Raw genomic sequence first — 26072 nt, 5'->3', positions numbered from 1 at the left:
ATGAACTACATTGACTGGAGACAGCTTGTGCCAATTCCCTACGACCTCCTCCCTCCCCAAACGAATTGCTATACGGGCTCAGAACTAGAGTTAAAAGGAACTGGAACTTACCTTCAGGCTACCAAGAGCTCCTCTTAACGCTCTCCATAGCACTACTAAAGGAGAGTGCATGTTTCCAGTGGCCAGTACATCCTCTAATTGTATGTTTTGTGTCCCCGCGACTACACACTACATGCCCGACGCAGCTGCGAGAGGTTACACCCAACGCTATCACGCAGCCGGGCTAGTGTGGAGCGAGAGACAGCCGGCGACCTGCCATTGACCACCGAACCTAATGACCCCTGTTCGGAAGGAAGAACCGAACCCTGTTCGGGTAGAGCTGAACAAACGAACCCTGCTCAGAAAGAGACGGATGAATGAACATTGGCCTCCGCTCTGTGAGTGAATTGACAACTATTGCATCAATTTTCCCCCAGTGCTCATAGTTACCCTATAGCCCTAAATCCTAGCCCTTCGCCGACGCGACACAGAGTGCCTGGATACAGCCCTTAGCCGTGGTATATTGGCCATATACCACAAACCCCCGAGGTGCCTTATTGCTATTATAAAGTGGTTACCAACATAATTAGAGCAGTAAAAAGAAAAGTTGTCATGTCCGTGGTATATGGTCTGATATACCACGGCTGTCAGCCAATCAGAGTTCAGGGCTCGAACCCCCCAGTTTACAATTGTATACAGTGCCTTCACAAAGTTAGTTATTAATTACACTTTGGATGGTGTATCAATACACCCAGTCTCTACAAAGCTAAAGGTGTCCTTCATAACTCAGTTGCCGGAGAGAAAGGAAACCGCTCCGAGATTTCACCATGAGGCCAATGGTAACTTTAAAACAGTTAGAGTTTAATGGCTGTGATAGGAGAACTGAGGATGGATCAACAACATTGTAGTTACTCCATAATACTAACCTTATTGACAGTTAAAAGAAGGAAGGCATTAAAGTAATACTGCAAACAAATTGACAAAGCAATTCACTTTTTGTCCTGAATACAAAGTGTTATGTTCGGCGCAAATCCAATACAACACATTACTGAGTACCCCTTTCCATATTTTCAAGTATAGTGGTGGCTGCATCATGTTATGTGTATGCTTGTAATCGTTAAGGACTGGGGAGTTTTTCAGGATTAAAAATAAATGGTGTAAGGGGTGTGTACTGGCGGAAGAGAAGTCAGACGCAGGAGAGCAAACACTGTGTTTCCAACGGCACAGTTTAATAATAAAAGCCCACCGGAAAACAGAACAATCAATAAATGGGCACATAACCCGACGCACACCAGACATAACGTGCACAAGCACTTACAATAAATAATACCGGACAAGGACATGGGGGGGGAACAGAGGGTTAAATACACAACATGTAATGATGGAATTGAAACCAGGTGTGTGGGAAGACAAGACAAAACAAATGGAAAATGAAAGGTGGATCGGCGATGGCTAGAAGACCGGTGACGTCGACCGCCGAACGTCACCACAACAAGAAGAGGGACCGACTTCGGGGGAAGTCGTGACAAATGGAATGGAGCTAAGCGCAGGCAAACCTGGTTTAATGTGCTTTCCACTAGACAGTTGAATTCACCTTTCAGCAAGACAGTAAACTAAAACACGAGGCCAAATCTGGACAAGTTGCTTACCAAAAAGACAGTGAATGTTCCTGGGAGGCAGAGTAACATTTTTGACTTAAATCTGCCTCAATCTATGGCAAGATCTGAAAATGGTTGTCTAGCAATGATCAACAACCAATTTGACAGAGTTTGATGAACTTGGAAGAGAATAATGGGCAAATGTAGGAAAGTTCTTACCCAGAAAGACTCACAGAAGGTGCTTGTACAAAGCATTGACTTAGGGGTGTGAATAATTATGTAAATGAGATTTCTGTATATAATTTTCAATAAATGTGCTAAAATTATTATGGGGTATTGTGAAAAAAAATCCTCTATTTAATCCATTTTGAATTCAGACCGTAACACAATGTGGAATAAGTCTAGGTGTGTGAATACTTTCTGAAGGCACTGTAAGTGTGTGGCTGCCTGCATGCTGAAATGGGGAGACAGAAGACAGTTTGGGGGTCAGTGCACACCGCTCCCATCTCGCTGCAGGGCAGGTGGAGGGGGCAGCGAGCGAATTTTTGGGGTTGACAGTTGCCAGCGAGCGTGAGCCTAATCTCCTCCATCAGCTGTCAGAGCACGGGACGTCAGGGCCAGGGAGGCTCCACTCCTCGCCTCCTCTCCTCGCTCTCTCACTCCACCGGCAATGTCATGTTGTCATCCCACATATGCTCATCTGCACTGGGGGAGATGTGGGGGAGACATGGGGACACGGGCAGCTTCCGTCTTTTTCCTGTCGCTCCGAACTCATCTCTATGCTCCAACACGGCTGCTCGCGCTCGCCTTTAACCCCTACTACTCTCCCCTCTATCTCTCCCTCTTTCCCTCTCTATCTGTCCAAAAACACTTACATTCATGCTAGAATAGTTCCTCTGCCATTCAGTTTACAGTACTTAGGTTAAAAAAATAAAATCATTAAATTCAAAATCACACTGATACCAGCTTTTCTGATATTAGTCCTAGGTTTTTAAAACAACGTGAATAAATGGTCCTAAATATGGTCCTAAGTCTGTGTCCTAAATAACAGGAAGGCCCATATACCAATGACAGCTGAAGGGCATATGTCTGTGTTATTTAACTAAGGCTGAGGCTGCCCCAGTGAACTGCCCCCAGCACCAACCACAGGGGGGTAAAGGAAGCAGTGTCAATCACACAGAACACATGCAGAGCCCCTCCTTCAGTGTACAGGGCATTGGTAACTCATTACATATGAGCCTGGGACAGAGACACACATATGCCCCGATAATGTGTTTGTAGCCGCATGTAGCGTATATGTGCTTACCGGAGTGCACAACATCTCTGTCTCAACATGCATGTTGAAATAAATGAGCCCATGCATCATGCATGTTGGAAAGGTGCAGTGTAGCGTGTTATCATGCTCCTCTGCAGCAGTGCATGGGTCACGTCCTTGTGTAGGACGTGACCCAATTCACATTCATGTGGTGTTTTAGATGTTAACCAATATTTGGTCAACTATCACACCACCAAGCCTAGACAGCTCAGGGGCATTCTGTAGCAGAAATGTGCGTCTTCTGGAAAGCAGGGGAGGAGAGGTCTTCATTCTAGACCTTATTCTACTGCGTCTATAGACTATATGGTTGACAGAGGGTTTATTCATGTACTGTTAATCTCATACAGCTTTTCATCAATAAACATACACACACACACACACACACACACACACACACACACACACACACACACACACACACACACACACACACACACACACACACACACACACACACACACACACACACACACACACACACACACACACACACACACACACACACAGACATACAAAGCAAGGTTACTATTTTAATATATATATTTATTTATTTTCTTCTTATAGTTTGAAGATTTGTATTGGAAACATATCATTATTATTTATTTTTTGGTATTTGTTACGAATCCAATTCATACAAAATGTTACAAGTTTTTTGTGCCTAAGATGCCAGACGTCATCTTAAAAGGACCCCCCCACCTCAAAGGAAGTTGCTGCCACTATTTCAACATAATTTCCTGTCCTAGAGATGAAATGCACATTTAGGTTCTGCCTCTCTGATGAATGACAAAGGCTACTTATACATATTCACCAATTGGGTCTAATAATATCCACATGGCGTTGATAAACATCAACAAATAGGGCGCTGTCAGTACAGCTAGCTATCTTGCTAACCTTATCTAACTAGCGAATGTTATCTGCAGTTGCTGTTGTACACCGCATTCAAAAGATTAGCCAGCTGGCTATGGCTGATTCTGGAGCTGGATTTGTCATAAGCATTGATTTGGGGAAAACTTCGACACAGATGTATAAGGGCACAAGGCCAGACCCAAATGCAGACACAGGAGGCAGATGGTTGAGCTCCCAATATTTATTACACCAACAAAAGGTGTAGGCAAAAGGCAGGTTGGGGACAGGCGAGAGTTCATAAACCAGGTCAGAGTCCAAACAGTGCCAGGCGATAGGCAGGCTCGATGTCAGAACAGGTAGAGTAGTCAGGCAGGCAGATTCAGCGTCAGGACAGACAAGGGTCAAAACCAGGAGGGCTAAGAAAAAAACTGAGACTGGGAAAATAGGAGCTAGGAGAAACACTGGTTGACTTGGCAAAACAAGACGAACTGGCAAAGAGAGACAGGGAACACAGGGATAAATGCACCGGGGACTAATGGGGAAAACAGGAGACACTTGGAGGTGGGTGGAGACAATCACCAAGACAGGTGAAACAGATCAGGGCATGACAAGATGGAAACCACTGGCCTATCTTTGACTTCGCCATCTATTGTTATCTCAAGTTTTGGAATCTTCCATAAATTGCGGCCGCAAATCCGGCATAGAAATAGTTAGAAAGACTAAGATGAAGCTCCGCTAATGTGGATAAGAATAACTATTGAAAGATGGCTGGTATGTGTTTTTTTTACATTGTAATGGGCAGGGTGCAACCTTTGGTAGGCTGCTGGCAGGCTTCGGCTGCTGTACAGCAAAGCCAAGTCAGCCCGTGCTCATGATAGACTACAATGACTTTGCTCATGATCATGACATAAGCAGTGGTGTAAAGAACTTAAGTAAAAATACTTTAAAGTACTACTTAAGTCGTTTTTGGGGGTGTCTGTACTTTACTTTACTATTTATATTGTTGGCAACTTTTTACTTCACTACATTCCTAAAGAAAATAAATAATGTACTTTCTACTCCATACATTTTCCCTTGACACCCAAAAGTACTCAAAAAAAAAAGTATTACATTTTGACAGGAAAATGGTCCAATTCACATACTTATCAAGAGAACATCCCTGGTCATCCCTACTGCCTCTGATCTGGCGGACTCACTAAACACAAATGCTTCATTGGTAAGTGTGCCCCTGGCTATCCTTAAATTAAATAAAAACAAGAAAATTGTACCGTCTGGTTTGCGAAATATAAGGAATTTGAAATGATTTTTACTTTTGATACTTATGTCAATTTTAGCAATTCCATTTACTTTTGATACTTAAGTATATTTAAAACCAAATACTTTTAGACTTTTTTAGACTTACTCAAGTAGTATTTTACTGGGTGACTTTTTCTATTCATCTTTACTTTTACTCAAGTATGACAAATTCCTTGAATTGACGTTTGCGAGTACTTTTTCTTTATCTGGTTTCTAACTAACGCATTCACACAGAGTTGCACGGAGTGGGCAGTTTGGATTTGTCAGTTCGAGCCCAAATATATCATACGTTGACAAAAACGATGACTTATTGACTTAAAGCAACATCATGGGTAAACTCTGGCCATTGTCTTTCAACTTGAAAAAGTGGTTTTCTACTGGCGTGTGCATTTAAGTTTAATAAAACATTTCAGATGTTTTTATATTATTTACATCAGTTTCAGTTTTACAACCATGTTGTTGTCATGTTGTGTTGCTACCATGCTGTGTGGTCATGTGTCGTTCTGTCCATGAACAAGGCAGTTAACCCACTGTTCTTAGGTCGTCATTGAAAATAAGAATTTGTTCTTAACTGACTTGCCTAGTTATATAAAGGTAAAATAAATGTAGCGATGTGTGTTTTGTCCAATATTTATATTGGTTTTTTTTTAAACCCTAGACCCCATCCCTGCTGGAGGCCTTTTGCCTTTGGGTAGGTCGTCATTGTAAATAAGAATTTGTTCTTAACTGACTTGCCTAGTTAAATAATGTTTAGATTAAAATAACATTAAAATAAATTCAGTTTTATACTGAACAAAAATATAAATGCAACAATTTCAAAGATTTTGCTGAGTTACAGTCCATATAAGGAAATGTCATTAGGCCCTAATCTATGGATTTCACATGAGTGGGCAGAGGCACAGCGATGGGTGGGCCTGGGTGGGCATAGGCTCACCCAATTGGAGCCAGGCCCCACATCTGTGGTATTGTGTTGTGACAAAACTGCAAATTTTAGAGTGGCCTTTAATTGTCCCCAGCACAAGGTGCTTCTTGATTATGCCACACCTGTCAGGTGGATGGATTATCTTGACAAATAATAAAATGCTCACTAACAGGGATGTTGTCAAATTTGCAGTGGTGGAAAAAGTACCCAATTGTGATACTTGAGTGAAAGTATAGATAACATAATAGAAAGTTAAGTAAAAGTGAAAGTCACCCAGTAAAACACTACTTGAGTAAAAGTCTAAAAGTATTTGGTTTTAAATATACTTAAGTATCAAAAGTAAATGTAATTGCTAAATTATACTTCAAAAGTAAAAGTATAAATAATTTCAAATTCCTTCCGATTAAGCAAAGCAGACGGCACCATTTTCTTGTTTTAATAATGTATGGATAGCCAGGGTTTTTGTGTTTAGTGAGTCCGTCAGATCAGAGGCACTAGGGATGACCTCATGTTATCTTGATAGTACGTGAATTGCACCATTTTCCTGTCCTGCTAAGTATTCAAAATGTATCGAGTAATTTTTGGTGTCAGGGAAAATGTATGGAGTACATTATTTTCTTTAGGAATGTAGTAAAGTAAAAATAAAAATAAATAGTAAAGTACAGATACCCCCCCAAAAAAAAAATACTTAAGTAGTACTTTTAAATATTTTTACTTAAGTACTTTACACCACTACAAATTTGTACCCATCATTTTAGAGAAATAAGCTTTTTGTGTGTATGAAAAATTCCTGGGATCTTTTATTTCGGCTCATAAAACATGGGACCAGCACTTTATATGTTGCGTTTATATTTTTGTTCAGTGTAGTTTTAGTATTAGGGACAGAAAGAAACCTATGCGTGGGAAGCTAGGAGACAGTTTTTGTGTTTTTTTGGAATGTCACTTTTTGCCACTGTGGGGCAGTAATGCATAAGGTGATGGGTCAGGCCATAGGATAGGATAGGATAGGTTAGGTTTAAAGAGTGACTGCCCCTAACAACCAACTAATCCCTTTGAAAACGGCCCATGTGGCATCGATATGAGTCAGAAACATTTATTCTAGTGTCAAAACTGAGTACAAAGTGTAAATATGATCATTTTGGTCACAAAGTCAGTCTCGTCTAAAATGGAATTTGGAACCTGAGTGCGTCACAATTAATAAATTAAGGTTGCGTTTGGTTACAATTATGTCAACAAATCGCTCCTTCATGTGCAAATCGCCCCCCACTAGGGTAGCCTAGTGGTTAGAGCATTCGACTAGTAACCTAGTAACCGGAAGGTTGCAAGTTCAAACCCCCGAGCTGACAAGGTACAAATCTGTCGTTCTGCCCCTGAACAGGCAGTTAACCCACTGTTCCTAGGCCGTCATTGAAAATAAGAATTTGTTCTTAACTGACTTGCCTAGTAAAATAAAAAATAAACTTCACGTCCCTGAATGGGACATGATCACGGCCATTTGAAACTGAAAAGCCCCCTATACGGATTGATCATGCAGTGCATGCTTCCAGAAGGACACATATCCAAGAACTATGGCATGCCCTGCCGAAGGAACCTATCACATGGAATAGGTGGTTGGAGTTTGTTGGTCCCCAGTGGTGGTTAATATAGCAGTAGTTAGACCATAGACTGCTGGTTATGTATATTGATAATCATTATCAATAACATCACTAGCATAGCTGACATTAGCTAGCTAGCTACCTAACTAGTTCGCTACCTAGCTAGCTAGCTGACTGGTAGCCTACCTCAATAAAACTCGGATTTGGGTTGGAAACATTTCAAAAGAAGGCAAATAACTGGTAGGAAAACCTTTTGTCATGATTGTGCTATGGTGGTACTAGATAACTCATGTCTGGCTACAACAGTGTACTACTACCTAGCAGCAACAAACTCAACCCAACCCAGGGCCATAGCAAAACATGTCACAGTTGGTTGCATAGTGTAACGACGTCACCGGCCTGAATCTAATCCAATCTGGAACAAATCGGTCTACATCTGTAAAGCATAGAATTAGCTTCCAAACGAGGTTACGTTATTTCTCAAGCTATGTTTATAACTGAGGGATGATGACAATCATCAACCCTGTTTTTCTGTGAAACAAAGTGCACAGTTGGGTGCCAGATCGATCTCCTGGTCATGAACTGATCCCAGAGGAAGCAAAGGTGGGCATCATAACATGTCCGGCAATGTGATTGCAATGGTTTAGCAACCTCCGAAACGTCCTATGAAAGTTTCCCTCGACTTCTATTAAAAGGACACGCAATCATGAGGCCTCTGATAGTGACCCGAGTTAATGCCCTGATTACACAGATGGCTTCATCAACAATGAAAGGTAATGTGTGTTAAAATAGTAGGCTAATTCCCCAGCCAAGCAGATACAAATGACTAGAGTCATTTTGGTTGGGAAGTGCATTAGCAAAAAGCTTTGTCCTTTCTTTAGAACAAAATGCAATTTACCACTTGGCTGCCTATTATATCACCTTGTCACAGGCCCTCCCAGTCAACACCACCTTTGTTAGATTGCCTGCTGCAGGGCCTCCCGAGTGGCGCAGTGGTCTAAGGCACTGCATCACAGTGCTAGAGGCGTCACTACAGATCTGGGTTCAATCCCGGGCTGTGTTGCATCCGTCCGTGACCGGGAGACCTGGTGTTTCCTCCTACACATTGGTGTGGCTGGTTTCTGGGTTAAGCAGGCAAGTGTGTCAAAAATAAGTGCAGCTTGTCAGGGTCGTGTTTCACCTCTCCTGAGTCCATACGGGAGTTGCAGCGATGGGACAAGGCTGTAACTACCAATTGGATTTCACAAGGATTGGGGAGAAAAAAGGTTAAAAAAAATGTAATAATAAAAGATTGGTTGAGAGATGTCCAGTTTGCAGCCAAACGTGCATTATAGAGAAGACCAGCAAGGGGGCCCTCATCAGCATCATGCAGACATGCCCTCACTGTGAGGATTCCTATGAATGGAACAGTCAGCCGCATGTTGGCAAGTATCCGCCCAGCAACCTTCACCTGTCAGTGGCAACAGCTTTCACAGGTTCACCATTTGTTCAAATACAGAAGGTAACCCTCTTCATTACTTTGATACATTTAATAGCCCAATCATGAAACCTAATATATGTAAACTGACATTACTTGTTGCTTATGTTCTACTTCTTAGATGCATATAATGTCCAGGGCATAACCTAGCCTGGCGGATCCAGTCTGATCGCTGTGTTCACCATTCTATTTCACTTCACATTTTATGACATCTGAAGTTAAATAGAAAGGTGAATGCAGCGATCAGGTTGGTTCCATCAGGCCAATCATAACCAACATTGATAATGTAATCAGTGCTCCCTCTCTGTGTGTGTGTGTGTGTGTGTGAGTGAGTGAGTGAGTGAGTGAGTGAGTGAGTGAGTGAGTGAGTGAGTGAGTGAGTGTGAGAGAGAGAGAGAGAGAGAGAGAGAGAGAGAGAGAGAGAGAGAGAGAGAGAGAGAGACCAGTAGTATCTTTGATGAGGGGCCAGGAGCTGATTTACGCTTCGATGGCTCTGGCAAAGACCTCACCAATTTCCTGCTTACAAACGATCGTTGAATAGGAGAACATAATTAGGTAGGTTTAGTCTGACCTGTTCAAACTTCAATATAGTACCTGTTTGTGTGTCAGATATTACCGTACCTATCCTAACTGCCAATGGTAATAGAACAGTGACTGTGTTCACAGAAACATGTATAGAGCCAGCACAGCCAAACTTGCAAGATGAAGTCCAGACTGACAGACAGGCTTGACACTGATGTCTCTGAATGGAGAGAGAGCTCTCACTCAGCATTAACATTTTACGAGACACAACTTTTATTATTGAATGGTATCAGTCCATGTGGGGAGGGAGAAACCCCGTGTATACTGAATCAGGGAACTGCGGTTGTATATGGGACTCAACACAGGTACAGTTGAAGTCGGAAGTTTACATACACCATAGCCAAATATATTTAAACTCAGTTTTTCACAATTCCTGACATTTAATCCTAGTAAACATTCCCCGTCTTAGGTCAGTTAGGATCACCACTTTATGTTAAGAATGTGAAATGTCAGAATAATAGGAGAGAGAATGATTTATTTCAGCTTTTATTTCTTTCATCGCATTCCCAGTGGGTCAGAAGTTTACATACACTCAATTAGTATTTGATAGCATTGCCTTTAAATTGTTTAACATTTCAGGTAGCCTTCCACAAGCTTCCCACAATAAGTTGTGTGAATTTTGGCCCATTCCTCCTGACAGAGCTGGTGTAACTGAGTCAGGTTTGTTGACCTCCTTGCTCACACACGCTTTTTCAGTTCTGCCCACAAATTTTCTATAAGATTGAGGTCAGGACTTTGTGATGGCCACTCCAAAACCTTGACTTTGTTGTCCTTAAGCCATTTTGCCACAACTTTTGAAGTATGCTTGGGGTCATTGTCCATTTGGATGACCCATTTGCAACCAAGTTTTAACTTCCTGACTGATGTCTTGAGATGTTGCTTCAATATATCCACATAATTTTCCATCCTCATGATTCCATCTATTTTGTGAAGTGCACCAGTCCCTCCTGCAGCAAAGCACCCCCACAACATGATGCTGCCACCCCCGTGCTTCATGGTTGGGTAGGTATTCTTCGACTTGCAAGCCTCCCCCTTTTTCCTCCAAACATAACAATGGTCATTATGGCCAAACAGTTCTATTTTTGTTTCATCAGACCATTTCTCCAAAAAGTATGATCTTAGTCCCCATGTGCAGTTGCAAACCGTAGTCTGGCTTTTTATGGCAGTTTTGGAGCAGTGGCTTCTTCCTTACTGAGCGGCCTTTCAGGTTATGTCGATATAGGACTTGTTTTACTGTGGATATAGATACTTTTGTACCTGTTTCCTCCAGCATCTTCACAAGGTCCATTGCTGTTGTTCTGGGATTGATTTGCACTTTTCGCACCAAAGTACTTCAGCTCTAGGAGACAGAACACGTCTCCTTCCTGAGCGGTATGACGGCTGCATGGTCCCATGGTGTTTATACTTGCGTACTATTGTTTGTACAGATGAACGTGGTACCTTTAGGTGTTTGGAAATTGCTCCCGAGGATGAACCAGACTTGTGGACGTCAACAATTAATTTTCTGAGGTCTTGGCTGATTTCTTTTGATTTCCCCCGTGATGTCAAGCTAATTGACATCATTTGAGTTTGAAGGTAGGCCTTGAAATACATACCGAGGTATACCTCCAATTGACTCAAATGATGTCAATTAGTCTATCAGAAGCTTCTAAAGCCATTACATCATATTCTGGAATTTTCCAAGCTGTTTAAAGGCACAGTCAACTTAGTGTATGTAAACTTCTGACCCACTGTAATTGTGATACAGTGAGTTATAAGTGAAATAATCTGTCTATTAACAATTGATGGAAAGATTACTTGTGCTATGTACAAAGTAGATGTCCTAACCGACTTGCCAAAACTATAGTTTGTTAACAATACATTTGTGGAGTGGTTGAAAAACGAGTTTTAATGGCTCCAACCTAAGTTTATGTAAACTTCCGACTTCAACTGTAGGTATGACCACTCTGACATGTTTGCCCTGCCTGGTCTCAAAGACTAGACATAACTTAGTAAACGTAAATCCGGGACACTCAAATTAGTGTGATTTGGTATGGTTACATAAAACAGAAGATTACCTAATTTAAGGCAAAAACGAACGGAGGGAGGGTGGGTGGGTATATGAAGAGAACGCTAAGCAACCCAAAGGTTGCATGTTAGAATCTCGTCACGGACAACTTTAGCATTTTAGCTAACCCTTCCCCTAACTTTAACCTAACTCCTAACATTAACCCTAACCCCTCACCTAGGTAATGTTAGCCGCCTAGCTAATGTTAGCCACCAAGCTAGAGTTAAGAACAACAAATTCGTAACACGTGATACGTTTAGCAAAATCGTAACATATTGTACAAATTGTAATTAGTAACATATTATACGAAATGGATGTTGGACATCCACAAATTAATACATACCATACGAAATGGGATATCTCAGATTTACGTACAGAATAACATAAAATATTTTGAGACCAAGTGTGTTTGCCAAGGTAGCCCCGTTACCACCAGAACAAATGCAGACAAGCACAGTACCTGTATCGGCTGGGAATGACAATGAAAGATGAACGGTGCACATTGTTATATTAGCAGAACACTGCGTCTATGGTATTATGTAAAGGGTTGTTTATTTTATATGGACCTGTTAATACATTTAGTTATCATAACACTTAGTTTAGATATCTACAGTACCAGTCAATAGTTTGGACACACCTACTCATTCAAGGGTTTTTCGTTATCTGTACTATATTCTACATAAGTTATTTTGAACACCGCATTCATCCTGCAGCCATTTCCTGCATTGTGGGAGGTTCTGTTATCCACCAATCATTAGGGTGTGTTTGACCTACGTGAAGGTGGCCTAAGACATGACAGAAACAGGAACTTTGTTGTGATTTATGTGCAGTGGTGGAAAAAGCACTCAATTCTCATAAATGACTCAAGTAAAAGTGAAAGTCACCCAGTAAAATACTATGCAAGTAAAAGTTTTCAATTATTTGGTTTTAAATACACTGAAGTATCAAAAGTAAATATAGTTGCTAAAATAGACTAAGTATCAAAATAAAAAAAATGAAACATTTACAATTCCTTATATTAAGCAAAACAGACTGCACACATTTTTTTGTTTAGTGAGCCAGATCAGAGGCAGTAGGGATGACCAGGGATGTTATCTTGTGTGTGTGAATTGGACCATTTTCTGTCCTGCTAAGCATTCAAAATGTAACGAGTACTTTTGGGTGTCAGGGAAAATGTAGTAAAACGCACACAACTTTCTGTAGGAATGTAGTGAAGTAAAAATAAAAGTTGTCAAAAATATAAATAGTTAAGTGAAATACAGATACGGACAAAAACGACTTAAGTAGTACTTTAAAGTATTTTTACTTAAGTACTTTACACCACTGTTTGTGTACAGCTTGTCTGATTTATGTGCAATTTAAGAGACCTCATGGGCCTAATCATAGAACTACATATAGAACCCCTATTCATTCAATAGCATCTCTCTGGGCCTAATCATAGAACTACATATAGAACCCCTATTCATTCAATAGCATCTCTCTGGGCCTAATCATAGAACTACATATAGAACCCCTATTCATTCAATAGCATCTCTCTGGGCCTAATCATAGAACTACATATAGAACGTTCACACACTCACAACATATTTCCAGCCTCCAAACAGTGGTGAATGGAAAGAGACATACATAAAAGACCAAAAAGTGTAATGACATTTGGTTATTGTCATTAGGCCAGAATTTATGCATCAACTGCTGTCTCTCTGTCACCACTCGTCTCTGCCTTGGAAAAAACCTACACTCGATCCCTCCGATGTCAACAACTACAGACCAGTATCCCTTCTTTCTTTTCTCTCCAAAACTCTCGAACGTGCCGTCCTTGGCCAGCTCTCCCGCTATCTCTCTCAGAATGACCTTCTTGATCCAAATCAGTCAGGTTTCAAGACTAGTCATTCAACTGAGACTGCTCTTCTCTGTATCACGGAGGCCCTCCGCACTGCTAAAGCTAACTCTCTCTCCTCTGCTCTCATCCTTCTAGACCTATCGGCTGCCTTCGATACTGTGAACCATCAGATCCTCCTCTCCACCCTCTCCGAGTTGGGCATCTCCGGCGCGGCCCACGCTTGGATTGCGTCCTACCTGACAGGTCGCTCCTACCAGGTGGCGTGGCGAGAATCTGTCTCCTCACCACGCGCTCTCACCACTGGCGTCCCCAGGGCTCTGTTCTAGGCCCTCTCCTATTCTCGCTATACACCAAGTCACTTGGCTCTGTCATAACCTCACATGGTCTCTCCTATCATTGCTATGCAGACGACACACAATTAATCTTCTCCTTTCCCCCTTCTGATGACCAGGTGGCGAATCGCATCTCTGCATGTCTGGCAGACATATCAGTGTGGATGACGGATCACCACCTCAAGCTGAACCTCGGCAAGACGGAGCTGCTCTTCCTCCCGGGAAGGACTGCCCGTTCCATGATCTCGCCATCACGGTTGACAACTCCATTGTGTCCTCCTCCCAGAGCGCTAAGAACCTTGGCGTGATCCTGGACAACACCCTGTTGTTCTCAACTAACATCAAGGCGGTGGCCCGTTCTTGTAGGTTCATGCTCTACAACATCCGCAGAGTACGACCCTGCCTCACACAGGAAGCAGCGCAGGTCCTAATCCAGGCACTTGTCATCTCCCGTCTGGATTACTGCAACTCGCTGTTGGCTGGGCTCCCTGCCTGTGCCATTAAACCCCTACAACTCATCCAGAACGCCGCAGCCCGTCTGGTGTTCAACCTTCCCAAGTTCTCTCACGTCACCCCGTTCCTCCGCTCTCTACTGGCTTCCAGTTGAAGCTCGCATACCCTACAAGACCATGGTGCTTGCCTACGGAGCTGTGAGGGGAACGGCACCTCAGTACCTCCAGGCTCTGATCAGGCCCTACACCCAAACAAGGGCACTGCGTTCATCCACCTCTGGCCTGCTCGCCTCCCTACCACTGAGGAAGTACAGTTCCCGCGCAGCCCAGTCAAAACTGTTCGCTGCTCTGGCCCCCCAATGGTGGAACAAACTCCCTCACGACGCCAGGACAGCGGAGTCAATCACCACCTTCCGGAGACACCTGAAACCCCACCTCTTTCAGGAATACCTAGGATAGGATAAAGTAATCCTTCTCACCCCCCCTTAAAAGATTTTGATGCACTATTGTAAAGTGGCTGTTCCACTGGATGTCTTAAGGTGAACGCACCAATTTGTAAGTCGCTCTGGATAAGAGCGTCTGCTAAATGACTTAAATGTAAATGTTAAATGTAAAAATATCAGTGTTCTCGCGGAACCACATCGTAATTTGGAGCGTAGGAAATTCTACCTGTTTTCAAGTCCATTTCCACATTTTTCATGCATCTGACATGTGGTAATGATAAAACGAGGTGTAATAGCCTACAGTTTTCGAGACCTTTTATTTTAAGAATGTGAAATGTCAGAATAATAGTAGAGAGAATGATTTATTTCAGCTTTTATTTCTTTCAACACATTCCCAGTGGGTCAGAAGTTTACATACACTCAATGAGTATTTGGTTGCATTGCCTTTAAATGGTTTAACTTGGGTCAAACATTTCGGGTCCTGACAGAGCTGGTGTAACAGTCAGGTTTGTTGACCTCCTTGCTCGCACACGCTTTTTCAGTTCTGCCCACAAATAACCAATTCGATTTTTGTCCCACCCCAAAAACATGACATAAACATAATTCATGAATTTTGTTCGTTTTGGAGTCAAAGTTCATAGTTTCAGTACAGTTTTTCAAACAGGTTGTTAATATTTTATTTCAGTTTACTAAATAGTCATGATTCGTTTTCCATTCAGTTTTTGTTTTTGATTACTATAGCAACCTTAACACACAGACAGAAACACACAGAGACAGAAACGCGCACACACACACGGATGGGCCCTGACTATGAGTGCCCTTGCCCTGGGCCTGAAAACACTTCCTGCTACCTCCTGCAGCCCTTCTGCTCCCAGAGATAGTGGTCTCTTTGGTAGGGAGGCTGTCTAAATGCTTTATGTGTGCTATAACAGAGTAATCATTGTCAAAGTGAAAAAGATTTGTCAACATGGTGATACCCAAAGCAATTTTCCAGTATATATGGATATTGGCCCATCCTGGGCCTATTTGTGGTTTCCTTTCTGGGAAACGATAGTACTCCTGTTGATTCCCCCCCCCTCTTAGATTGCCTCGGCTCTGTTTTATCCTCCTCCATGTGGTTTGAAAACAATCAAAGAAAAGTGATGTGTCTTGTTCAGTCACTAAATAGCTGTCTCGTTTCCCCACCTGAGGTGGCTGCACATCACTGCCTGCCCCATTTATCAGGTCCACGCAGGGCCCTCAAACTTCCAGGAATAAAGATGATAAATACCTCACCCACTTCTGCCTGTACAGAGGTAAAGGGCAAGGAGAGATGGAGGGAGAGAAGGAGAGTGGGAGGGAAAGAGAAATGGAGATAGAGAGAAACCCTGAAAGTGGAACTAAAATGTCCTTAAAGCACACCTGCCTCCCCAGCGCTCAGCCTCCCTCTTCCTCCCCCTTCTGATTAAATAGCATTTTCTCCCTCCTTATCTGTCGCTGTTCTTGCATGAGCGAGCTATCTGCAGCCTGACTGACAGGCGCCTGGCTGCTTGCTCTGATAGGATTCCACTTTGGTTAGATAAATAGGAACTTAACTGAACTGAAACAATTTAAAGAGTCTAAATGCAGAGATTAAAACTGTTCAAACAGTGACTGAGCACACGGCAGCATCATTTTCAGGGCAGTTGCAGCATTGCCCGAGAGAAACACAAACATAGATACACTCTGACAGAACCAACACCAGAATAGCCTGGGAGACCTTGGATGTTTTTGAGGCCCTAGTGACCCCTGATCCGGGTCCACTCCAGTTCATCCCCATGCCTGTCCATGTCCACCATCCCCATTCCCAAACACATAAAGGGAGAGGGGCAGGCAGGATGAACCGCAGGACAAGTTTCCGCTTGGACGCCCCACCACAGCCAGCTCTGCCCAGAGGCCTTCCCAGACAGGCCGCTCGAGTGAGCGACCTACCCTGACTCTAACGCTGTGTGGCAGGGGGACCGAAAGACAGATGTTCTCTGCCACTGGCATGGTACTGGAGAGGAGATTTCAGCATGTGTGTACATGTGTGTGTTGCTTGGCTTTGTGCTTGAATGGCAGTGTGGTGAAGGGGGATGGTGGTGGTATAAGAAGGAGAAATAAATCAAGTCAAAGCAATTTGCGCCCAGGACGGCTGCAGTGTCATTAGAAATCCTGTCACGCAGCCTTACTGACAGATCACGCTGCTTACGCAGGTCGACAGTGGGCCAAAGAGGAATTTTAATTTCCCCTCCAACACCGCCATTCCTGCATTAAAGATGTCCTGGGCTAGATGGAGGGGGTTGTGGAGACAGTGTTATGTAGAGATATGCATCGGTATATCAAAGATTGATCTATTATATATAACGCTTACGTACAGAAAACAACAAACACACACACTCATACAGATACAGGAATGCACATGCACACAAACAGTATCAAAACACAGGAGATGAGAGTGACCAAAACGTGTGTTCCATCAGTGCTCTGGTACTGTGTGTGTGTGCGTGCGCTCGTCCCTGCATTGTGGAGAGGAGATTGTGGTAATGATCCTGGCTATTGCAGCACAATGCTGCATATTTCTCCTCCCAGCTGCCACTTTAATGAGCAGATAAAATGGGCGCCGCTGAATAATTAATACCCAGACCCATTAACGAGGCATTAGAATGCATTTTTACCTCTTATTGATTTTCCTTTTCTTCTTATTGAAAAGTAAAAACCGTTGACTTGGTCCGTGGTTCACTTTGGGTCTGGTGCTGGAGAGGAGAGGGATGAAATATGGCTGGTCCTGTTTAAATGTCAGCTTTGTAATTACACATAGAGTGCCAGTGTGGCGATCTCAATGCCCCCTCTGATTTATGATCAGGACTAAACGACAACCCACCCGGCTCGGCACAGACACTCAGCTCAGCCTTAGTGGAGAGAACAGGCATGACATTACACATTAAGAGGCACAGCCCATGGCTCATAACCATGGACAGTCACACAGCCAATCTGCACTAAGGCCTTTGACATTGTGAGACCCACATAATATCCTTGCAGTTTTCTCTGGAAGATAATAATACTCAATCACATGCACCAATCCTTCATGTATCCCTTACCCCAGGCCTGCCTGAGCACCTTACTGAAGAGACTGTCCTGCCCCTGGCCTTACTGGCTGTATGTCTGAGGAACAGAACAAGACTAAACAGGACTGGGGCTCCTGTATCATGCTCTGAGAGCAGGACCCATCAGTCAGATACCCCGCACAGATAGCTGCACAGAAAATCAATTCATATCTGGATGGATGAGGACGAGAGGCCAGATCAATGTGCAGATATTGATACACGCACCCATGCAAGGAGCTGCTACCTACATCTCCTCTACTCATTCTCCCTCAAATACAGATTGTGAATCTAGATTAACTGCTGAGTAAGGGAGGAACGGGTGTGAGAGAAGTAGAGAGAGAGAGTTGTGGGAGATAGATGTTACCAACCCAGAGTTTAGTGTCAGTGCAAACGGGTCAATAAGGAATAGCTCCCTCCCATTTCTCCAGTCAGTGTGTGCGGCGATACTCCAGCACCTGCTGACTCCCAGATTTACCAGCAGATTTGTCCTGTATCTATTCATCAGCCGACAATGATCCTCACAGTGGGCGCCTCTTCTACACAGCAGCACACCCAGAGACACAGCCACACAGCAGTCTAGATTAACCACTAGAGAGAGAAACAAAATGACCATTTCTTTCACACACTAAAGGGATTCCACACCACAGCCATCTGCCCAGCAGGTTGGTCTGATAGAGACGCCTGTTTGTTTGTGAGGTTTTTTGATTGGACTGAAGAGGATACTGAGAGGAGAGGAGCATCTCTGACCAGGCTAGCTCACCTTGGGGCTGGGGATGACGGGACAGCCAGGTGTTTTATAGTATTTGTGGCTGTGATCATCCATCAGAGCGATCGATCACGCTCCCAGCAGCTTTTATTAATGATCTTGTCAGCCGCCCAGCTCCTGGGTGCCTGCGCTTGTCCAGAATGATAGATCATTAGCTAGTCTGCCTGCTATTTATTCTCCCATGACCTTGTCTTTCCCCATTGTTGAGTAGACCGAGTTATGAGTGCTGGAACATGATAATTCGATATTGATCCGTTTTGCTCCTCAAAAAGTTTGCAGCCCAGATCCTCTGTCCATTACAGATAAAAACTGCAAACCCACACAGACGCATTCGGGCACAGAGGCACTTGCATACACACACCCTCTTGAATGCTCACATATGCAGAAAGGAGAAGTATGGAACTGGAAACAATTAACCTCTAGAGCCGGATGATGAAGAAAACATAAAAAACAAGATAATACAATTGTATTATGTATATTTGTATATATTTTGTTGCAGTATGTATATTTTGTTACAGTATGTGTATTTCCTTTACAGTATGTATATTTTGTTACAGTATGTATATTTTGTTACAGTATGTGTATTTCCTTTACAGTATGTATATTTTGTTACAGTATATGTATTTTCTTTACAGTATGTATATTTTGTTAGTATGTGTATGTCCTTCACAGTATGTATATTTTGTTACAGTATGTGTATTTCCTTTACAGTATGTATATTTTGTTACAGTATGTGTATTTCCTTTACAGTATGTATATTTTGTTACAGTATGTGTATTTCCTTTACAGTATGTATATTTTGTTACAGTATATGTATTTCCTTGTCCTTTCAGGACACTTTATTCTTGTAATAAAGTATACTTCACAGCCAATCCCCATGAGAGCTGAGCCAGTTGTAACATTGTGTCAGTGGTGACGAAGAGTCGATCGCTCTCTGTCCCTTTAAAAGAGATCCCAAGTCAGCAGGAGTTGAATGAAAACCAAGCCTTGGGCAGAGCCACAGAGGTAGAACAGAATAAACATTAGCATGCAAACAGCAGCACTGTACTGCCTGAGTGAGCTGGCTTCCACAGCACATAGCCCAAGAAGACACTGGGGGGTGAGCGGGGAGGTGAGGGGTGTGTGCCCCCACCATGTCCCGTGGCTGGAAAGCGGCTGAGAGATAACATGAGGCCTGTCATCCTTCCATCCCTCACTCCACTACGTTTTATTAGCTCTGTCACATTAATCAATTAGCCACCGGCTTGGCACTCGGGCACTGCAATGTTCATTTGAACACAGCCTTTTGTTATTGTCAAAAGTGTGTACGTGTGCACGTTTGACTGTATATGTTTGCAGGCTGTTGTTTTCGCCTCCTCTCCCTCCCTCTCTCCCAGTACATACCATTTATGTATCATGTTTTTAAATACATTTCATTCCCTGTATCTCGCAATTACTTCAAACAGTCAGACCTGTTTACTCTGCAGTAGGAGTGTTCAAAGAGGATCCAGCATGAACCTCTCTCTCTCTCTGAATCATTTATGATGGATCCCTTTCATGTGCCGAGTGACTTAGAAGACTCAAAAGAGAGAAGTTTGAAAAAAGAAACATGGAGAGAAAAATGAAGAAACACCTTGAGCTGAGTGGAAATACAAAAGCTCTCAATTAGCCAGGTATCCATACAAAGCAGCAGGGCATTCTCTTTGAAAGCCCACACCCTTTCAAATATTAAACCCCCCTCGCTCATTTCAATTCAGTGTTAGATTGCGATGACATTTGGCTTGCTCTAGTCTCCTCCCTCTCTTTCTTCTCGCCGTGTGTTAGGGGAGAGGCTGTCTGTCTTTCTGCATGCAGCTATAGCATCATTCATTGCGCGCAGGCAGGCGTGCAGGAGGCAAGATGAGCCCAGTGAAACGCGGCAGAGGCGGGCAGCGCTTGCCCTTCTCCCTGCCTCCTCTCTCTGGTGGCCCCTCTGGGCCCTGGGGCCCAATAAGCAGCCATCTGCAGACAACCTCGACCACCACGCTCCAGCGGCTACACAGCCAGTGGGGTGGGGGTGTGTGTATCTGTGTGTGTGTTTTGGAGAGAAGGGGGGAAAAGAGGAGGAAGTAGTCCAAGGGCACAAGCACTCCATCACGAGTCCTGGAAGTGACCTCCCACCACCTGAATGTTGGGCCCACCCTGAGTGACTGCCATGCCGGCCAGGCCCAGCCACGGTGTGGGCGCTGCGAGCACAGAGCCTGTCCACTGGTGCCCCAGCAATCCTCCCAGCACATCCATCCTGCCCTGCCAGCCCACAGATCGATAGACCTGCTCTTTTAATCAGGTCTCTGGTGACTGTGGGTGGAGGAGGAAGAGGAGGGGGCTCATTCCTTCCACTCTCTCTCCCCACCTCTTTACCACTCTCTTGTTTTCCTCCCTTCCTGTCCATTTACTCCATACTTGTTTTATTCCTATTTCTCTCCTTCTCGTCCTCCCTCTCTCCATCCTGTACTGTAGGTGTGTGTTGTCTTCCTCTCTCTACTGTACCTCTCTCTCCATCCTGTACTGTAGGTGTGTGTTGTCTTCCTCTCTCTACTGTACCTCTCTCTCCATCCTGTACTGTAGGTGTGTGTTGTCTTCCTCTCTCTACTGTACCTCTCTCTCCATCCTGTACTGTAGGTGTGTGTTGTCTTCCTCTCTCTACTGTACCTCTCTCTCCATCCTGTACTGTAGGTGTGTGTTGTCTTCTGTACCTCTCTCTACTGTCCTCTCTCCTACCTCTCTCTCCATCCTGTACTGTAGGTGTGTGTTGTCTTCCTCTCTCTACTGTACCTCTCTCTCCATCCTGTACTGTAGGTGTGTGTTGTCTTCCTCTCTCTACTGTACCTCTCTCTCCATCCTGTACTGTAGGTGTGTGTTGTCTTCCTCTCTCTACTGTACCTCTCTCTCCATGCTGCACTGTAGGTGTGTGTCTATGTTAGCAGGTTGCCAGGTTTCAGGGAGCCAGTATCCCAGGTTGGCCCAGCAGCACCACTGGCTCCCAGCCTGATGCTGCCAGGCTCCAGCCCTGCCTTGACACACACACTGTAATTGTGCTGATTTATTGATATGGAGCTGCGCCATACCGTAACATCATTTATACAAGATCACTCCCAAAGATGCAAACACAAAGAGAAGCAACTTTGGGGCTCTATTACATCGGCTAACTACACAGATCTCCCCCTGCCTCCGACACCTCCAACTGAATTTTACTCTGCTACTTTCAAGGGTGTGTACAGACTAACAAATTGTATATTAAATGATACACAAACTCTATTTTCAAATTGAACAGGATGTTGCCTGTGGCTGCTCTTAACAAGCCAACACATCAATGGTAGGAGTACTATAGAGTCTGTCTTTCTCAGAATCCATGGAGTCATCATGTGTACTTGTATTACTATAGACAAAAATATAAACGCAACATGCAACCATTTCAATGTTATTAAGTTACAGTTCATATAAGGAAATTAGTCAATTGAAATAAATAAATGATGCCCAAATCTATGGATTTCACATGACTGGGAATACAGATATGCATCTGTTGTTCACAGATACCTTAAAAAAGGTAGGGGCGTAGATCAGAAAACCAGTCAGTATCCGGTGTGACCACCATTTGCCCCATACAGCACGACACATCACATTGTCCCACTCTTCAATGGCTGTGCAAAGTTGCTGGATAATGGCGGGAACTGGAAAACGCTGTCGTACACGTCGACCCAGAGCATCCCAAACATGCTCAATGGGTGATGTCTGGTGAGTATGCAGGCCATTGATGAACTGGGACATTTTCAGCTTCCAGGAATTGTGTACAGATCATTGTAACATGGGGCTGTGCATTATCATGCTGAAACATGAGGCGATGGCGGCGGATGAATGGCACAACAATGGGCCTCAGGATCTCGTCACGGTATCTCTGTGCATTGAAATTGACATAGATAAAATGCAATTGTGTTCATTGTCCGTTGCTTATGCCTACCCACACCATAACCCCACCGCCACCATGGGGCACTCTGTTCACAACGTTGACATCAGTAAACCGCTCGCCCACACAATGCCATACACGCTGTCTACCATCTGCCCGGTACAGTCGAAACCAGGATTCATCCCTGAAGAGCACACTTCTCCAGCATGCCAGTGGCCATCGTAGATGAGCATTTGCCCACTGAAGTCGGTTACGACACCGAACTGCAGTCGTTCAAGACCCTGGTGAGGACGAAGAGCACGCAGATGAGCTTCCCTGAGACGGTTTCTGACAGTTTGCAGAAAATCTTTGGTTGTGCAAACCCACAGTTTCATCAGCTGTATGGGTGGCTGGTCTCAGACGATCCCGCAGGTTTCGAAGCCGGGTGTGGAGGTCCTGAGCTGGAGTGGTTATGTGGTCTGCGGTGTGAGGCCAATTGGACGTGCTGCCAAATTCTCTAAAACGACCTTGGAGGCAGCTTATTGTAGAGAAATGAACATGAAGTACTCTGGCAACAGCTCTGGTGGACTTTCCTGCAGTGAGCATGCCAAATGCACGCGTCCTCAAAACTTGTGTTGTGTGACAAAACTGCACATTTTAGACTGGCCTTTTATTGTCCCCAGCACAAGGTGCACCTGTGTAATGATCATGCTCTTTAATCAGCTTCTTGATATGCCAGACCTGTCACATGGATGGATTACCTTGGCAAAGGAGAAATGCTCACTAACAGGGATGCAACCAAATTTACACACAAAATTTGAGACATTTTTGTGCATATGGAACATTTCTGAGATATTTTAGCTCATGAAACATGGGACCAACACTTTACGTGATGCATTTATATTTTTTACTCAGTATAGAAATGTCACCATTCTGCTAAGAGGGAATGCTCAAGTTATCCGTTCTTGACGGTGTGTGATGACGGTGGCAAACAATGAATGGCGTAGCCACTATCTCTCACAGTAGCCTGTAGGAGAGATGAAGGGAGAGGCGGATAATGGAGAAGAGAGGGAGGAGGGTGGAGGATTCCCAGCTGTGGGACACTTCTCTATCTAGACCCCTTCCTCTCTGCCTCTAGGCTCTCATCACACCTGTGTAACCACAGCTGCACACACCTACCTGCACACACACTCGATATGTCACCCCTTACAGAGTAGCTGAATATTAAGCAAGGCTGCAATCAATAAACCAAACACCAAAAACGGCCTTTCCATACATCATCCATTTTATTACATTAAAATAAACTTCATTGCCAATTCAAGGGTATCCATCTGGATTGTAATTATAAGCAATTTAAGAATGCACTGTACTCCCCTCTCTTCTTCTGTGTATAATGTCAAGGATCTCTTGCTGCTCTTATCATTTTCACGGTTTCTTAATGTACTTGTGTGTTGGCATAATTATTCATGCCATGATCCCCAGTCATGCTAATGATCGCAGCACTCAGTCTTTAAAGAAGGCACCACAGCCTTATCGTATTAAATCAGTTCTCTGTCATAGCAGCCAAACTAAATATATCTCCACAGCAGTTGAATCACGTGTAAGACAGCACTGTTGAGCTCAGTGCCTCCAGGCCCAGCAGTGAACAGTCCTACGGTAACTCAGAACTGAGTGGGGTCAGTGGTGTAGTTAGTGGGATCCTCAATGAGGTCTCTTCATTCTTCCCCAGACCACTGTCTGGTGAGTCAGTCACTTGGAGCTCATCTCGATGGCTTACTGTAGTATGAGGAGGGTCTCTGCTCCTGCTGGAAGGAGGTGTCGTGGAGGAGGTGGGCCGTGAAGGAGGTGCAGGCTTCTCTACTAGTTAGCTGGGGAAGAAGTGCTTGAGTAGGTCCTTCTTGTTGACCTTCCCCATTTGGTTCCTTGGCATCTCCTCCACAAGGACCAGGCCTGTAGGGATGGTGTATGGAGCCATGTGCTCTCTGAAACACAACACATGACAATTAACACACAGGACTGAAACACCACACATGACAATTAACACACAGGACTGAAACACCACACATGACAATTAACACACAGGACTGAAACACCACACATGACAATTAACACACAGGACTGAAACACCACACATGACAATTAACATACAGGACTGAAACACAACACATGACAATTAACACACAGGACTGAAACACAACACATGACAATTAACACACAGGACTGAAACACAACACAAGACAATTAACACACAGGACTGAAACACCACACATGACAATTAACACACAGACTGAAACACATATAAAGGCATGCACATATTAACTCTTCTACTGCTTAACACACAGGCACGCACACACAGGCAGGCACACACAGGCAGGCACACACAGGCACGCACACACAGGCACAAAGCCACGAGACACTACTTGAGTGTACACACAATAACAATTACAGTGGAACAAAGGCTGAGCCTCTGGTGTTGCAGTCAGTTTGAGAGATAAGAGAACGTCCTTCATACGCACTAGAGCGTCTCTCTCCCACGGTAATATCCCCCAGACTGCTTCAAGACATTTCCTATTTGGTTAATACAAAACAATGTAATCAGCATGAAATAAAAACAAAATAGTCAAGGCAAAAACACAAGGCTGAGCTAATTAAATGTCTGCCATTTTGAATGCATGGTTGTTATGTCGAGCCGTGAAGCCTGAAGCGTTTTTATTATCTAATGGCTGTGTTGTGGCGATAGACAGAGAATAGTCAATCAATAAATCATACTTCTGTCCCTCGCAGCAGATGGGTCTGTCTCTCTCTCTCTGCATTACTCGCTATACATATGACTTCATGACTGTGTCACACAACTATATATGTGTGTGTGTCTGTCTAATGGGGCTTGTTCACACACCCATCTCTTGGAAGCTCTGCCTGTTGTGTATGTATGTGTGTGTTAGTGTGTGTCTGCACTAGCCAGTGAGGAACACAGCGATTGACAGAGATACAGGGTGACAGCTGAAGCCGGGGCACTGAGGAGTGAGCATCCATGCACTTTTTTGCCCCCCCCCTCCTCTCCATCTCCTTCACCCTGGCTGGCCCTGCCTTGGCCCTGTTCTTGCCCGTCCGCAGGCAGCACCTGTGGGTGGGGGGGGCAGGGTCATTGGCAGACAGGCAGCGCTGCTAATCCACCATGCAGGACCAGCAGGGCACAGCAGTAGGGCCTGCACACCCCCACACCATATGGAGCCCACAGCACACACACACGAGCACACACACACGAGCACACACACACGAGCACACACACTCGAGCACACACACTCGAGCACACACACACGGGGTGGGCAGAGTGATAGAGAGAAAGACAAAGACAGATGGAGGGAGAGAGACAGAGGGAGACAAAAAGAAAGAATATAGACAGCGAGTGAAAGAGGGGGGGGGCACAAGAGAGACAGAGAGAGAGAGAGAGAGAGAGAGAGAGAGAGATGCCCTGAGCCACTCCACAGAAAGGGACATGTGTCTTCTGCCAGTGTTG

The 26072-nt window shown here is 44.1% G+C and overlaps 1 protein-coding gene across 3 annotated transcripts in view; it reads right to left on the bottom strand.

The window, feature by feature from the left end:
* Positions 1–24325: 24325 nt before the first annotated feature.
* Positions 24326–26072, bottom strand: part of acsf3 (acyl-CoA synthetase family member 3) — a 46139-nt gene continuing 44392 nt past the window's right edge. For all 3 annotated transcript variants that reach the window (XM_029641382.2, XM_029641384.2, XM_029641383.2), the window contains one exon: positions 24326–24537. In XM_029641382.2, coding sequence (XP_029497242.1) covers positions 24420–24537 — 118 coding nt within the window. In that variant the 3' untranslated portion in view covers positions 24326–24419. The remainder of the gene's footprint in view (positions 24538–26072) is intronic.

Source organism: Oncorhynchus nerka, linkage group LG28 (assembly GCF_034236695.1).
Source record: "Oncorhynchus nerka isolate Pitt River linkage group LG28, Oner_Uvic_2.0, whole genome shotgun sequence".
NCBI lineage: Eukaryota > Metazoa > Chordata > Actinopteri > Salmoniformes > Salmonidae > Oncorhynchus > Oncorhynchus nerka.
The sequence above is the reverse complement of the archived record's forward strand: the minus strand, read 5'-3'. Positions and strand labels throughout refer to the sequence as shown.